The sequence below is a fragment of the Babylonia areolata genome, chromosome 16, assembly GCF_041734735.1.
Source record: "Babylonia areolata isolate BAREFJ2019XMU chromosome 16, ASM4173473v1, whole genome shotgun sequence".
Lineage (NCBI taxonomy): Eukaryota > Metazoa > Mollusca > Gastropoda > Neogastropoda > Buccinidae > Babylonia > Babylonia areolata.
In genome coordinates, this window is record NC_134891.1 from 533,971 (window position 1) to 552,500 (window position 18,530).

Genomic DNA, 18,530 nt, shown 5'->3' on the forward strand with positions numbered 1-18,530 from the left:
TGTCTACACACACACACACACACACACACAAAGAGACGCCTAGGACTGGGTGTTCACACAGACTCTCTCTGTCCACACACACACACACACACACACACACAAAGAGAAACCTAGGACTGGGTGTTCACACAGACTCTCTCTGTCCACACACACACACACACACACACACACACACACACACACAAGTGGAAATGCTAGGGCAGGTCCTCAAGTCCATTGTTCTCTCTCTCCTGTGAGGACACCCAGCGAGAAACCAGCACCTCCTGCACACACACACACACACACACACACCATCACAACCCAATCACCAACACTGCCAAAGACATCTGGTCCAAACTGATCAAACTGGTTTCCTGACCTCCCAATCCTCCATAATTAACGATCTGTAAGGGAACTCAACTCTTGATGGACTTCCATGCAACCAATCTGAATGGAGTGCTGATATGTATCATCTGTATCCATCCAAATTTCCAAAACTCTTCTATGAATTTGTTTTTTATTTCTGTTTCTAAATGAAACGGAAAAAAAGAAAAGAAAAAAGAAAAGATTACAACACCACTATAAGTATAACAGAAATCAAACTGAAGTGCACATTATTTTCTTAAAGGTACGTGACATCTGCAGTGGGCCTTAATATGTGCCCAGTTCATATCTACCTACACAACTCAAACACACACACACACACACACACACACACACCCACACCAACACACACACATACACACACACACTTGCATGTGTCTGTCTGCAATTCCAAGTCCATATTAAATCACTGAATCAAACAATAATGTACTTGCACAGTTGATCCTTAATGTTGTCATCATGATCCTTCATGTTGTCATCATGATCCTTACATTATCATCATGATCCTTAATGCTATCATCATGATCCTTCATGGTGTCATCATGATCCTTCATGTTATAATGATCCTTCATGTTATCATCAGCATGAATGATCAGAATGATAAATATTCTGGACATCTTTCGGCATCTTTAGGCTTCATTCCAAGTAAGCCCCGCTAGTTGCTGTCAGCCTGACACAGCAACACACTTCAGTCACACACAGCAACACACTTCAGTCACACACAGCCAGTTACTGTCAGACTGACACAGCAACACACTTCAGTCACACACAGCCTGACACAGCAACACACTTCAGTCACCCACAGCCAGTTGCTGTCAGCCTGACACAGCAACACACTTCAGTCACACACAGCCAGTTGCCGTCAGCCTGACACAGCAACACACTTCAGTCACACACAGCCAGTTGCCGTCAGCCTGACACAGCAACACACTTCAGTCACACACAGCCAGTTGCCGTCAGCCTGACACAGCAACACACTTCAGTCACACACATTAACACACTTCAGTCACACACGACCAGTTGCTGTCAGCCTGACACAGCAACACACTTCTTTAGCAACACACTTCACTCAAACACAGCAACACACTTGTCAGCTATGGCAGTCTCAAGGTGAAAGAAACTAATATCAGGGAGGATGTGCAGGCCCACTTTCGTTGGATTTTCGTTGGTGTTCCCCAGCTATTTTTATCAAGAGCCCCGTGTGCATGCATGTCTCCACTTCCTTTGATTCCAGGTCACCGAAAGGCTAAAATTTTGGTGTGGAAATCGCTGAACTGACGGAAGAATTCTGTGCATTTTCGGTGACTATTTTTGCAAGTTTACAAGATATGTTTGGTTTTATAATTACACCCATTATTTGCTTTTGTTTTCTATTTTTACTTTGAGCATGTTTCTTGTCACATATCAGCCATCATGTACTTGAACTGATCCATTTATAAACTCTGCCAAAAAGTTGTCCCAGCAAAAGCAGTGCACACCCAGTCACAGAGCTGGGCTGCCTGTGTCATCATACGACAAACTTCTCACAGCAAATACAAGAGAAGAAGAATAGTTTAATTACACTAAGAAAAACTAAAATACAAGGAATATTGTTAAGAAGCAAAGCTAGATGGGCAGCGGAAGGAGAAAAGGTATCAAAATATTTTTGTAACCTTGAAAAGAGACATTATGTTAGCAAACAAATGTTTAAACTAGTATCTAAGAATGGTAGAAATTTAGATAAGATAGAAGATATGCTGCAAGAAACGAAAGAGTATTACAACAAATTGTATGAGGAGCAGGAAGTAAAAGACATTAAGTTAGAAAAGTATGTTAATAATTCGCCTAAACTAACAGAGACAGAAGCCAACTCGATAGAAGGTAAATTAACTTTGAATGAGGCATCACTAGCACTAAAAAATATGAAAAATGGTAAAAGCCCAGGAACAGATGGAATGACAGTTGATTTCTTCAAATTTTTCTGGAAACAGATAGGTGGTATTGTTGTACGATCTTTAAATGAAGGGTTTGAGAAAAAAGAGATGTCCATTACACAGAGAGAAGGTATCATAATTTGCCTACCAAAAGGAGATAAACCCAGAGAATATCTTAAAAACTGGCGTCCAATATCTCTGTTAAACGTAACTTATAAAATTGGCTCTACCTGCATCGCAAATAGAATGAAAACAGTCTTGGATAAACTTATTAATGAAGATCAAACGGGTTTTGTATCTGGCAGATATATAGGAGATAATCTAAGGCTTATTTATGATATAATCTATTACTTGAAGGAAAAAAATCTACCAGGACTATTAGTTTCAACAGACTTTGAAAAGGCTTTTGATTCAGTTAGTTGGAAATATATGCATAAAGTTTTAAAACATTTGGGTTTTGGTGAGGATATTCGTAGATGGGTAAAAGCGTTCTACACCAATATGAAATCCTCAATAGTAGTTAATGGTAAAGTATCTACAAGTATACAGATTGAACGAGGCTGTAGACAGGGAGACCCACTCTCGCCATATTTGTTTATTTTGTGCGCAGAGATAATGGCTTGCAAAATTCGTCAAAATACAAACATAAAAGGTATTAAGATATCAGAGGTAGAATTTAAGATTAGCCAGTTTGCTGATGATACGTCTTATTTTTTAGAGGGTGACAAAAAATCATATGGAGAACTGTTCAAAGAACTAGAAGATTTTGAAACAGTCTCAGGACTCAAATTAAATCACGAAAAAACATGCAATGTATGGCTGGGAAATAAGCGTAATTGTGATACAGTTTATTTATCAAATTTGAAAATGAATTGGAATCCACCACAGTTTAAAATCCTTGGGCTCTGGTTTACTAATGATTTAAGTAATATGATAGATTTAAATATAACTGATAAGTTCAATGAAACAAAAAAACTGTTTAACGTGTGGATAAAAAGACCAATTACACCTCTAGGAAGAGTAGCTGTCCTTAGGTCGATTATCTTGTCAAAATTAATTTACTTATGGATTATGCTTCCAAATCCACCAGATAACAGTATTCAAGAATTGCAAAAAATGTGTTTTAATTTTGTATGGGATAAAAAGAAGGACAAAGTTAAAAGATCAGTGGCAGTGCACAGTGTACAAAACGGAGGTATAAATATTCCACATATTCTATCATTTATAAAAGCTTTAAAACTCACATGGTTGAAAAAATGCTACAATATGTCGTATCGTTCAAAATGGAAAATTATATTATCAAAAGAATGTCCAGAAGTTGAAATGTTACAAGAATATGGCCCAGTAGTTCTTACAGTTGGAAGACGTATAATAAACCCCTTTTGGAAAGATGTGTTTCGTAGCTACACAGAATTTTATGACAAAACTGATATACATGTTGAGCAAGATATCCTGATGGAACCTTTGTTTTTCAATAACAAATTTAAGATTGATGGTAAAGTCTTGTATTTTGAAGACTGGGTCAGAAAAGATGTTTATTATGTGAGAGACATTGTGAAAGGGAATGGACATTTTTTCAATATTCAAGAAATCCAAGATAAAATTGAAAATCGAGTCCCAATGTTAGAATTCTTTGGTTGTGTTAATTCAGTTAAAAGTTTTTTAAGAGAAAAAAACATAACATTTGAAAACAATGATCACAATGGAATCAGCTTTAATAAAGCATACACTACAATGATAAAGGCACCAAGAGGAACGAAATGTTTCTACGAAATAATAATTGGAAAACCAGAAAAGCCAAATGCCTGTAAAAATTGGGACTTGATTTTTGAAAACAAGCTTGATTGGAAAAACATTTTTTTCAATACAAAAAAAATCCATGAAATAAGGTTGAAATGGTTCCAGATGAAAATTAATTACCATATTCTTGTGACAAATTCGGTTTTGATGAAGATGGGAACACTCCCACATAACATGTGTAATTTTTGTAAGGATGAAAGAGATACAATTCTGCATTATTTATGGGAATGTAACCATGTACAACATTTTTGGAAGGAGTTTGTGAGATATTTAAAAGAAATGTGTTTACATTGTGATAGACTTAACCTGAATGACACACTGGTGCTTTTTGGACATAACAAAATGAAAACTGATGAATGTTTCTCATATATCTTATTGACAGCTAAATTCTATATATACAAATGTAGAATCAACAAAGTAAAACCAACATTACAAATGTTCAAAAAGGACCTCAAACAGGCATATGAAATAGACAAGTATGCCTTTAACATAACTATGGAATATAACAAGTTTGTGGAAAAATGGGCACTTTATAATTGTTTGATACAAGATTAAGCTTTTCAATGATACCTTGGAACTTTGACATTGAACATATATTGTTTTGCTGTTATAGATTTGTCAGTACTTAGAACTTAATTATATGCCTACCCTATACTTTCTAATGCACAAAACATATAAATTCTGTATCTGTAAACCTTTGTCTGAATAAAAAATGTTGAAAAAAAAAAAACAAAACAAAAAAAAAACTTCTCACTCTGCCAGCGACGAAATCTGCAACTAGAAAGCAGGCTGCACCCCCTCCCTATTATTGAGATTCTTGCTGTTCTTTCTTTCTTTCTTTCTTGCTGTTCTTTCTTTCTTTCTTTCTTTCTTTCTTTCTTGCTGTTCTTTCTTTCTTTCTTTCTTGCTGTTCTTTCTTTCTTTCTTTCTTTCTTTTGCGTTCGACAGCTACGCAGTCAGGGTCAAAGTCCGAGGGATGCCATAAACTCGGACGTCCGGTGAAGATCGGCTGCCGTCCCCCAGAGCTTGGTGTTGAGGTCAGCACCCCCAGGCCAGGACTGCTGCCGCATCTTCTCATACAGGGGACAGTCTTGGAGAATATGGGATGGGGTCTGGTCAGCCTGGCCGCAATCACATAGGGATGTGGCTGCCACTCCAATCCTCTACAGGTGTGCTCGGAGGCCGCAGTGTCCTGTGCGAAGGCAGTAGATGGTAGTCTGGTGTCTCCTCTCCAGTGTCCTGATGGGATCCTGGTGTGCCTGGTAGCCTCCCGGCACCAGGAGGTACTTGCTGTTAATACCATTTAGTTTCATTTGTCTGCTAGCTGCAGATCAAACAGCAGGCTGGAGACGGCTGGTGGCCAGTGTGAACACTGACTGCAGGCACACATGGCGGGAAAGAGCAAAATGACCAGTGCACAATTCTCTACCAGCTGCTGTCAGCAACTGGCTGCGCTAAGAGTGTACGTAACCAACTCAGCTGATCATTGACATCACCAGTCATGACTAACACTCATCATCAACCACACCAATATGACCGTCACTACCATCACGGCCACCCCCAATACACGACGCCTGTACTGACCTTCACCTGGAACCGAGGGATGCAGGCAGGACAGCGCATGTCCTGAGGTGTCATGTCCGATGGCTTGATCACATAGCACATCATCAGGTCCTATTAACACAGTGGTTTCATCATGAGATCACACAGCACATCATCAGGTCTTGTTAACACAGTGGTTTCATCATGAGATCACACAGCACATCATCAGGTCCTGTTAACACAGTGCTTTCATCATGAGATCACATAGCACATCATCAGGTCCTGTTAACACAGTGGTTTCATCATGAGATCACATAGCACATCATCAGGTCCTGTTAACACAGTGCTTTCATCATGAGATCACACAGCACATCAGGTCCTGTTAACACAGTGCTTTCATCATGAGATTACACAGCACATCAGGTCCTGTTAACACAGTGGTTTCGTCATGAGATCACATAACACATCAGGTCCTGTTCAACACAGTGGTTTCAGTATAAAGTACATTTCAAAATCAATTGTTTAACTCATTTCCCTGGGGCTGGGTGGTATTAAAAAAAAAAGAAAAAAAAAAGTACACATCAACTGTTCATCTCATGTCCCTGGTTTAATACCATAACACCTGGCTTCACTTCACTTGGCCCCTACCTTGCCCCTCATGTCCCTGGTTTAATACCATAACACCTGGCTTCACTTCACTCCCCCACCTTGCCCCTCATGTCCCTGGTTTAATACCATAACTCTGTAATACCATAACACCTGGCTTCACTTCACTCCCCCACCTTGCCCCTCATGTCCCTGGTTTAATACCATAACACCTGGCTTCACTTCGCTTGGCCCCTACCTTGCCCCTCATGTCCCTGGTTTAATACCATAACACCTGGCTTCACTTTGCTTAGCCCCTACCTTGCCCCTCATGTCCCTGGTTTAATACCATCACACCTGGCTTCACTTTGCTACCTTGCCCCTCATGTTCCTGGTTTAATACCATAACACCTGGCTTCACTTCGCTTGGCCCCTACCTTGCCCCTCATGTCCCTGGTTTGCCCCTCATGTTCCTGGTTTAATACCATAACACCTGGCTTCACTTCGCTTGGCCCCTACCTTGCCCCTCATGTCCCTGGTTTTAATACCATCACACCTGGCTTCACTTCGCTTGGCCCCTACCTTGCCGACGTGCTCGGTGATGCGCTTCAGGCCAGCCAGGGCAGTCCAGGAGACGTGAGGCTGCTGACCCTGGCCTTGACCTTGTAGGGCCTGGCCTTGACCCTGTAGGGCCCGGCCCTTCTCGTCCACGAAGCGCACCACCACAGAGTAACTGCCGTGATAGAACGGGGGGCCGTCCTTGTACAGCACTGCAATGCACACACACACACACATACATATTGTGAAACACACACAGTGACACACATACACACACACACACATATTGTGAAACACACACAGTGACACACATACACACAGTGACACACACACACACACACACACATATTGTGAAACACACACAGTGACACACATACACACAGAGTCACACACACACACACACACACATATTGTGAAACACACACAGTGACACACATACACACAGAGACACACACACACACACACACATATTGTGAAACACACACAGTGACACACATACACACAGAGTCACACACACACACACACAGTGACACACACACACACACACACACATATTGTGAAACACACACAGTGACACACATACACACAGAGTCACACACATACATACACAGTGACACACATACACACACACACAGAGTCACACACACACACACACACATACACAGTGACAAACATACACAAATACTGACACACACATGCATACAGAGTGACACACACACATACACAGTCACACACACACATACACAGTGACACACACATACAGAGTGACACACACACACACAGTGACACACACACAGAGACATACAGAATGACACACACACACAGAGACACAGAGTGACACACACTCAGACTCACATAGACAAACACAGACAAAGTGACACACACACACACACACACAATAATACACTTCAGCAACATGTTTCACCAGCTCTCCAGCATGAATGCTAGTTAGCTGACGCTGTGTACACACAAAACTTTTTCATTATTTTTTTTTTATAATCTTTTAATGCACACACAGTACACACACACAATTGCTTGCATAAACACACTCTCTCTCTCTCTTCCTCTCACACATACACAAACACAAAAACACACGTACACACACTCTCAATCACACTCACTCATATACACACACACTCTCTCTCTCTCTTTCTGTGTCTCACACACACACACTCACTTAATGCACTCTTTCTGTCACACACACACACACACACACACACACACACACACACAGGCATACAAACATGCACCCTGTCTCACACACACACACACACACTCACTTAATGCACTCTTTCTGTCACACACACACACACACACACAAACATACAAACATGCACCCTGTCTCACACACACACACACATTCACATAATGCACTCTCTCTGTCTCACTCACACACACACACACACTCCACACCCACCCCCCTGCCCTCCTCACCACCACCCCCCCCCAGCCCCCCACCCCCATCTCTCTCTCTCCAGAAGTGCCCAGAGGCGTGCCCTCACAGAAAGTGCAGCCGAACTTGAGCCCAGTCTTGGGCACCCAGTTTTTACTGCGGTAGTGGTGGTAGGCAATGTAGTTGGGCAGGAAGTCAGGCTGGCGCCTGCAGAACTCTTCCCACAACTGCTGCAACGTCTGTGGTGTCTGTCGGCAGCCAGGAAAACCACAACACAGTGTGAGATACATCACAAATAAACTGTACAGCTAGCTTCAGAACACAGTGTGAGATACATCACGAATAAATTGTACAGCTAGCTTCAGAACACAGTGTGAGATACATCACAAATAAACTGTACAGCTAGCTTCAGAACACAGTGTGGGATACATCACAAATAAATTGTACAGCTAGCTTCAGATCACAGTGTGAGACGCATCACAAATAAACTTTACAGCTAGCTTCAGAACACAGTGTGAGACACATCACGAATAAATTGTACAGCTAGCTTCAGAACACAGTGTGAGATACATCACAAATAAACTGTACAGCTAGCTTCAGAACACAGTGTGGGATACATCACAAATAAATTGTACAGCTAGCTTCAGATCACAGTGTGAGATACATCACAACTAAACTTTACAGCTAGCTTCAGATCACAGTGTGAGACGCATCACACATAAACTTTACAGCTAGCTTCAGAATACAGTGTGAGATACATCACAAATAAATTGTACAGCTAGCTTCAGATCACAGTGTGAGATACATCACAACTAAACTTTACAGCTAGCTTCAGATCACAGTGTGAGACGCATCACACATAAACTTTACAGCTAGCTTCAGATCACAGTGTGAGATACATCACAACTAAACTTTACAGCTAGCTTCAGATCACAGTGTGAGATACATCACAACTAAACTTTACAGCTAGCTTCAGAACACAGTGTGAGACGCATCACACATAAACTTTACAGCTAGCTTCAGATCACAGTGTGAGATACATCACAAATAAACTTTACAGCTAGACTTCAGAACACAGCGTGAGATACATCACAAATAAACTTTACAGCTAGACTTCAGAACACAGCGTGAGATACATCACAAATAAACTTTACAGCTTCACACCCTAAACACTGTAAGACACATCACAAATAAACTGTACAGCTTCACACCCTAAACACTGTGAGACACATCACAAATAAACTGTACAGCTTCACACCCTAAACACTGTGAGACACATCACAAATAAACTGTACAGCTTCACACCCTAAACACTGTGAGACACATCACAAATAAACTGTACAGCTTCACACCCTAAACACTGTGAGACACATCACAAATAAACTGTACAGCTACAGTTTCAGTTTCAGTTTCAAGCAGGCGTCAAAGGACTCGGACAAAGTCTGGGCAAGGCAAGGAATTCATTTCACGGTAGCAAAGACACATCACACAGAGAGACACTGCACCTATCATCTGTTTGACACACATCACACAGACACTACACCTATCATCTGTTTCACACACATCACAGAGAGACACTGCACCTATCATGTTTCACACACACCACACAGACAGACACTACACCTATCATGTGTTTCACACACACCACACAGACACTGCACCTATCATCTGTTTCACACACACCACACAGACACTGCACCTATCATCCGTTTCACACACACCACACAGACACTGCACCTATAATCTGCTTCACACACATCACACAGACACTACACCTATCATCTGTTTCACACACACCACACAGACACTGCACCTATCATCCGTTTCACACACATCACACAGACAGACACTGCACCTATCATCCGTTTCACACACACCACACAGACACTGCACCTATAATCTGCTTCACACACATCACACACACAGACACTACACCTATCATCTGTTTCACACACATCACACAGACAGACACTGCACCTATCATCTGTTTCACACACACCACACAGACACTGCACCTATCATCTGTTTCACACACATCACACAGACAGACACTGCACCTATCATCTGTTTCACACACACCACACAGACACTACACCTATTATCTGTTTCACACACACCACACAGACACTGCACCTATCATCTGTTTCACACACACACCACACAGACACTGCACCTATCATCTGTTTCACACACACCACACAGACAGACACTGCACCTATCATCTGTTTCACACACACACCACACAGACACTGCACCTATCATCTGTTTCACACACATCACACAGACACTGCACCTATCATCTGTTTCACACACATCACACAGACAGACACTGCACCTATCATCTGTTTCACACACATCACACAGACACTGCACCTATCATCTGTTTCACACACACCACACAGACACTGCACCTATCATCTGTTTCACACACATCACACAGACACTGCACCTATCATCTGTTTCACACACACCACACAGACACTGCACCTATCATCTGTTTCACACACATCACACAGACAGACACTGCACCTATCATCTGTTTCACACACACCACACAGACACTGCACCTATCATCTGTTTCACACACACCACACAGACACTGCACCTATCATCTGTTTCACACACATCACACAGACACTACACCTATCATCTGTTTCACACACATCACAGAGAGACACTGCACCTATCATGTTTCACACACACCACACAGACAGACACTACACCTATCATGTGTTTCACACACACCACACAGACACTGCACCTATCATCTGTTTCACACACACCACACAGACACTGCACCTATCATCCGTTTCACACACACCACACAGACACTGCACCTATAATCTGCTTCACACACATCACACAGACACTGCACCTATCATCTGTTTCACACACACCACACAGACACTGCACCTATCATCCGTTTCACACACATCACACAGACAGACACTGCACCTATAATCTGTTTCACACACATCACACAGACACTGCACCTATCATCTGTTTCACACACATCACACACACAGACACTACACCTATCATCTGTTTCACGCACACCACACAGACACTGCACCTATCATCTGTTTCACACACATCACACAGACACTGCACCTATCATCTGTTTCACACACACACTACACAGACACTGCACCTATCATCTGTTTGACACACACCACACAGACAGACACTGCACCTATCATCTGTTTCACACACATCACACAGACACTGCACCTATCATCTGTTTCACACACATCACACAGAGAGACATTGCACCTATCATCTGTTTCACACACTCCACACAGACACTACACCTATCATCTGTTTGACACACATCACACAGACAGACACTGCACCTATCATCTGTTTCACACACATCACACAGAGAGACATTGCACCTATCATCTGTTTCACACACATCACACAGACACTGCACCTATCATCTGTTTCACACACACCACACAGACACTGCACCTATCATCTGTTTGACACACACCACACAGACAGACACTGCATCTGTTTCACAGACATCACACAGACACTGCACCTATCATGTTTCACACACATCACACAGACAGACACTGCACCTATCATCTGTTTCACACACACCACACAGACACTGCACCTATCATCTGTTTCACACACACCACACAGACACTGCACCTATCATCTGTTTCACACACACCACACAGACACTGCACCTATCATCTGTTTGACACAAGATCTCCCTCTTTCAATGTCAGAATTGCCAGGTGTTAGTGAGGGTACCGGTTAAGTCAGGTGGGATTACCTGTTGCGAGTCCAGGACCGTCAGACAGCCCAGTCCATACGACAGGAAGAAGGCCTGCAGGGGAGAGAGAAAACATCATTCATTAATCATCAGAAAGGAACACATTCATTAATCACATTCATTTATCATCAGAAAGGAACACATTCATTAATCATCAGAAAGGAACACATTCATCAATCATCAGAAAGGAACACATTCATTAATCATCAGAAAGGAACACATTCAAGTGCAAACACAGACAGAGAAACATACTCAGGCACACCTGAATCAATGCATTCTTCATGCTGAATGTCAACTACATTTTATATATATATATATATATATATATATATATATATATATATATATATATATATATATATATATATATATATACATACATATATGTTAATCTTTATATATATATATATATATATATATATATATATATATATATATATATATATATATATATATTAGGAAACTATATTCAAAATTAATTAGAAATTCTTAAAATTTCAGGGGCAGCAGACCTGTATATCTATAATATTTTAACAAATATATGTAACATTCACTTTCATATATAAAAAAAAATCTTTTAGACCAGTAATTGCAAGTAACAGATCGAAAAATATACAGTGCTAGTCTGCTACCATTTCCATAGAAATATTTTAACAAATATATGTAACATTCACTTTTATAAAAAAATAATTTAAAAAAATCTTTTAGACCAGTAACTGCAAGTGCAAGCAAGAGATTGAAAAATATACAGTGCTACCATTTCCATAGAAATACATTATCTTATTCACTTCTAAACTGAAGAAAACCAAGAGTCAAGAGAAATTGACACAATTCACATTCACCACCACCCCGTTTCCCACCCATCACTCTCCCTGCGTTTCCCACCCCACACCCCCCCAACCCCCACCCCCGGCAGACGCCTGACCAGCAACACAACCCACCATGCCCAGTCAGCCCCTGAGTGCCTGCATCTATATATCTGTGTAGCTTTCTGTCTGCATTTTTCCTACACAACTGTGCCAGAGACAACACTTAACACTGCCATGGGTTCTTTTTCAGTGTGCAAAGTGCATGCTGCACATGGAACCTCAGTTTATCGCCTTATTCAAATTACTAGACACTCGGTTTGATTTTCCAGCCAGCCTTGGGAGGAAGAGGCGAGAGCAGGATTCGAACCCACACCCTCAGGGACTCTCTGTACTGGCAGCTAAACGTCATCACCACTCTGCCACCTTCATTGGGAGAAAGGGCCAGACCAGGATTCGAACCCACACCCTCAGGGACTCTCTGTACTGGCAGCTAAACGTCATCACCACTCTGCCACCTTCCTCAAATGACTAGACATTCAAATTACCAGACACACAGTCATTTTTTCCAGTCAAACTGGGAGGAAGGGCCAGACCAGGATTCAAACCCACACCCTCAGGGACTCTCTGTACTGGCAGCTAAACGTCATCACCACTCTGCCACCTTCCTCAAATGACTAGACATTCAAATTACCAGACACACAGTCATTTTTTCCAGTCAAACTGGGAGGAAGGGCCAGACCAGGATTCAAACCCACACCCTCTTGGATGTTGTGCTGGCCGATAAGCACAGGCATGCACCCACCTCCTCACAGCTGAGCTGAAGGTGCTCTGTGACAGGGAAGGGGTCACACTTCACCACCGGTCTCCACCTGGTCCTCGTCCTGCGCACCTGCCTCTCCCCGCTTCTTTCGTCTTCATCGCTGTCTGCGATGACGAACAGCATGCGGCCGTCTGGGGCATGGCTGTCATCACTGCGCTGACAAAACTCACTCCACTCCCTGTCAGGATCGGTTGCACACACAGCATTCTCGTCAGGCTCACCTTCAGGGCAGTGTGCTTTCTGTGCTTGTGGTGTGACGGTTGTCATGACAACATGACTGTCTAGCTCTGACTGTCCAGAGCGGCAGACTGTGTCCTGAGGGGAGAGAGGTCTCTTCTTTGGATGACCTGTTGTGACTGGGGTGACTGTGTCCTGAGGGGAGAGAGGTCTCTTCTTTGGATGACCTGTTGTGACTGGGGTGGTCCTCCCAGTGTCTGGAGTTTCTGAAGCTGAACACTGCACATGCTGAGCGTCCAGGCCTTCCTCCTCCCTGACTTTCACGACGCTCACCTGGCAAAGCGGCACCTGTACACCGGCACTGGACTCCCTGGCTGCACAGTCCGCTGTCAGGTGTGGGGGAAGCTGACCTGTGGTCCCCTCACCTGGAGACTGCTGCACCTGGCTCCGCTGATCCCCGACACCTGCGGCTGACGAAGTGGAGGCAGACTGAGACAAGCTGCCCACCGTCCCATCATCCCCACACAGCGCACTGGTGTCACTGCTGTCCCACGGCCCCGACTTAACGCTGGCGTCCCCTGACCCCCAGAACTCAGCGTCCCCTTCCTCACCGTCCCATGATGCTGCTGCTGCTGCGTCCCCTTCATGCTTCTTGGACACGGCCACGTCCCCCTCAACACCCCCTCCCCAAAACGCTGCATCCCCTTCCCCCTCCCCCCAGTCTAAGTCAGAAGAAGGCTTAGCCTCCTCCTCACAGGAGGCATGTTCCGGAGGCTCTTTGGCCCCACCAACACTGTGCCGGCTTTTCCTGTCCTGGCTCTGAGCACTGCCTGCGTTCAGAGCACTGCCTGCGTTCAGAGCACTGCCTGTGCTGACAGCAGGCTCCTGCTGGCCGGGGAGATGCTGGGCAGGTGGCTGTGTGGGCCCCTGCACAGTGCTGAGGTCTCCCTCCACCTGTGTCAGTGTGCTCCAGTCCTCTGCCTCCTGCAGCCGCCACTTGAGGTGAGTCATGTACCTGCAACACAGGTACCACTTGAGGTGAGTCATGTACCTGCAACACAGGTACCACTTGAGGTGAGTCAGGTACCTGCAACACAGGTACCACTTGAGATGAATCAGGTACCTGCAACACAGATACCACTTGAGGTGAGTCATGTACCTACAACATAGGTACCACTTGAGGTGAGTCAGGTACCTGCAACACAGGTACCACTTGAGATGAATCAGGTACCTGCAACACAGATACCACTTGAGGTGAGTCATGTACCTGCAACACAGGTACCACTTGAGGTGAGTCATGTACCTACAGCACAGGTACCATTTGAGGTGAGTCATGTACCTACAGCACAGGTACCACTTGAGGTGAGTCATGTACAGGTCTACACCACAGGTACCACTTGAGGTGAGTCATTTACAGGTCTACACCACAGGTACCACTTGAGGTGAGTCATGTACCTACAACACAGGTACCACTTGAGGTGAGTCATTTACAGGTCTACACCACAGGTGTGAGTCATGTACCTACACCACAGGTACCACTTGAGGTGAGTCATTTACAGGTTTACACCACAGGTGTGAGTCATGTACCTACACCACAGGTACCACTTGAGGTGAGTCATGCACCTACACCACAGGTACCACTTGAGGTGAGTCATGTACCTACACCACAGGTACCACAGACAGAGAGAGAGATAAACACATACACAATATAAAAAAAGGTCAGCTGAGCAGCTAATATTTTCTGGGATCCTTAAATTCTTTTTTTTAATCATACAAATGCCTAATTAATTTGTATGGAAGGACAACATCATTTCCATCAAATACAAGATCAGACTCCTTTGTGCATTGGTTCTATATTCTAACTTCCTGCATGCATGTGAGACAGTGACTCTTATGATGGACCCTTCACATTATATTATATATATATATATTATTTAAACAAATTTTTTAAATCACCATATGAATTATGATATAGTTATGTGGTATACATGAATAAAAATACAAAAAACAACAAAGTATTTCTACATACATATACACATAGATAAAAAAAACAAAAAAACATATACTACAGTTCTATGGTATACATAAATTAAAAAACACAAAAAAACAACAACAATCTACATATATATATATATATATATATATATATATATATATATATATATATATATGTACACACACACAAACACACATAGATAAAAACAAAGAGCGTATAACAGTTATCTGGTATTCATAAAACAACAAAGTTGTGCCCCCCAACCTGCGCCTGCTGGTGACAGTGGCATGCAGCAGTCCTGGCCAGCCCCTCGAGGAGGGCGAGGAGGGCGAGGTGAAGGGCAGCGTCACCACACGCTGTCCCTCCGCCCACTGTGCCTGGCCCCGCGACATGCTGCCCTTGCCAAAGAACCCCTGCCCACCACGCCATCACATGTCACACAGAGACAGACAGAGAGAGAGAGACACACAGAGACAGACAGAGACACACAGAGACAGAGAGACACACAGAGACAGAGAGAGACACACAGAGACAGAGAGACACACAGAGACAGAGAGAGACACACAGAGACAGAGAGACACACAGAGACAGAGAGAGACACACAGAGACAGAGAGAGACAGAGAGACACACAGAGACAGAGAGAGACACACAGAGACAGAGAGACACACAGAGACAGAGAGAGACACACAGAGACAGAGAGAGACAGAGAGACACACAGAGACAGAGAGAGACAGAGAGACACACAGAGACAGAGAGACACACAGAGACAGAGAGAGACACACAGAGACAGAGAGAGACAGAGAGACAGAGAGAGACAGAGAGACACACAGAGACAGAGAGAGACACACAGAGACAGAGAGAGACACAGAGACACACAGAGACAGAGAGAGACACACAGAGACAGAGAGAGACACAGAGACACACAGAGACAGAGAGAGACACAGAGACACACAGAGACAAACAGAGACACACAGAGACAGAGAGAGACAGAGAGACACACAGAGACAGAGAGACACACAGAGACAGAGAGAGACACACAGAGACAGAGAGAGACACAGAGACACACAGAGACAAACAGAGACACACAGAGACAGAGAGAGACACAGAGACACACAGAGACAGACAGAGACACACAGAAGAGACACACAGAGACAGAGAGAGACACACAGAAGAGACACACAGAGACAGAGAGAGACACACAGAGACAGAGAGAGACACACAGAAGAGACACACAGAGACAGAGAGAGACACACAGAAGAGACACACAGAAACAGAGAGAGACAGAGAGACACACAGAGACAGAGAGAGACAGAGAGACACAGAGACAGAGAGAGACAGAGACACACAGAGACAGAGAGAGACACACAGAAGAGACACACAGAGACAGAGAGAGACAGAGAGACACACAGAAACAGAGAGAGACACACAGAGACAGAGAGAGACAGAGAGACACACAGAAACAGAGAGAGACACACAGAGACAGAGAGAGACATAGAGACACACAGAGAGAGAAATGTCACCAAGACATGCTGCCTTTGACAAAGAACCCCTGGTCACCACGTCATCACGCCACACAGAGAGACAGAGAGAGATGGTGACAGAGACAGAGACAGAGAGACACACAGAGACAGCAAGACAGAGACAGAGAGCTGTCACCAAGACATGCTGCCCTTGACAATGAACCCCTGGTCACCATGCCATCACATGTCACACAGAGACACAGAGAGACAGACAGAGAAGCATTCACACTCACAGTCATATTACTGACCATTCTGTAGAGAAATAAACCAGTCATAGACTGTTCATTCTGTAGAGAAATAAACCAAACCAAACTAGTCTTACTGACCATTCTGTAGAGAAATAAACCAAACCAGTCATCTACTGACCATTCTGTAGAGAAATAAACCAAACCAAACTAGTCTTACTGACCATTCTGTAGAGAAATAAACCAAACCAAAGAGTCATTTTACTGACCATTCTGTAGAGAAACTCCATGTCGCCAGAGTGATGGACTGAAACACCTGTGTCTTGCAGTGTGGCTGTGTAGTAAATCCAGTTGCTGTTGCTGGCACTTTCCCCAGTCACCGTCGCTATGGGAATAGGAAAGGGGGCCTCTTTGGAAATCCGCACCCGCCGTTTGCGTTGCTGTTGAACGGGTCGGGTCTTGGGCATGATGTAGCGTTCCGGGAGCTCCCCCACACGTCTCTGCAGGACACACCTGGGGTTCTCAGATCTGCACGACAACACTTCTGTGTGGACATTCTGAACCACTGTACCTGGGGAGTGCACAGGTATCAACACAGATTCACGCAAAAAACTCCCCCCCACCCCCCTTTTCTTTTCCCTCCATATTCCACAAAAGGAAGCAGCCTGTCTGAATATCAACTATTTGGTTATTGTATTTTGTTCTCTTTTTATTTGTATTTTGTAGTTCTTTTTATCACAACAGATTTCTCTGTGTGAAATTCAGGCTGCTCTCCCTAGGGAGTGCCACCCATTGTGATGAGATTGTAGTAGATGTTACATGTGTGTGTGTGAGTGTGCATGTGTGCGTGCCTGAAATCTGATTGAATGACAGCAAATGAACGATAAGCACCCTATGGCAGCCTTCAGTCGGCTCTACCCAGGTAGGCAGCCTGTTGTGCAAATGACCCTGAGTTTGTAAAGTGCTTAGACTAGTTACAGCTTGGTCTTCGAACAAAAATAGGCGCTATATTTATAAGTATCCATATTAAATCATATCAAGAGATGAAGTATTGGCTTCTGTTAAAAATCTGATGAGAACA

The 18,530-nt window shown here is 43.6% G+C and overlaps 1 protein-coding gene across 1 annotated transcript in view; it reads right to left on the reverse strand.

Annotated features, from left to right (window-relative positions):
- Positions 1-79: 79 nt before the first annotated feature.
- The window catches only part of LOC143290713 (uncharacterized), a 19,106-nt gene continuing 655 nt past the window's right edge, over positions 80-18,530 (reverse strand). The window contains exons 2-10 of the mRNA XM_076600229.1: positions 17,719-17,977; positions 16,008-16,156; positions 14,471-14,762; positions 13,553-14,398; positions 11,942-11,995; positions 8,264-8,402; positions 6,786-6,973; positions 5,661-5,750; positions 80-263 (exon numbers count right to left, since the gene is read on the reverse strand). Coding sequence (XP_076456344.1) covers positions 195-263; positions 5,661-5,750; positions 6,786-6,973; positions 8,264-8,402; positions 11,942-11,995; positions 13,553-14,398; positions 14,471-14,762; positions 16,008-16,156; positions 17,719-17,916 — 2,025 coding nt within the window. The 5' untranslated portion in view covers positions 17,917-17,977 and the 3' untranslated portion in view covers positions 80-194. The remainder of the gene's footprint in view (positions 264-5,660; positions 5,751-6,785; positions 6,974-8,263; positions 8,403-11,941; positions 11,996-13,552; positions 14,399-14,470; positions 14,763-16,007; positions 16,157-17,718; positions 17,978-18,530) is intronic.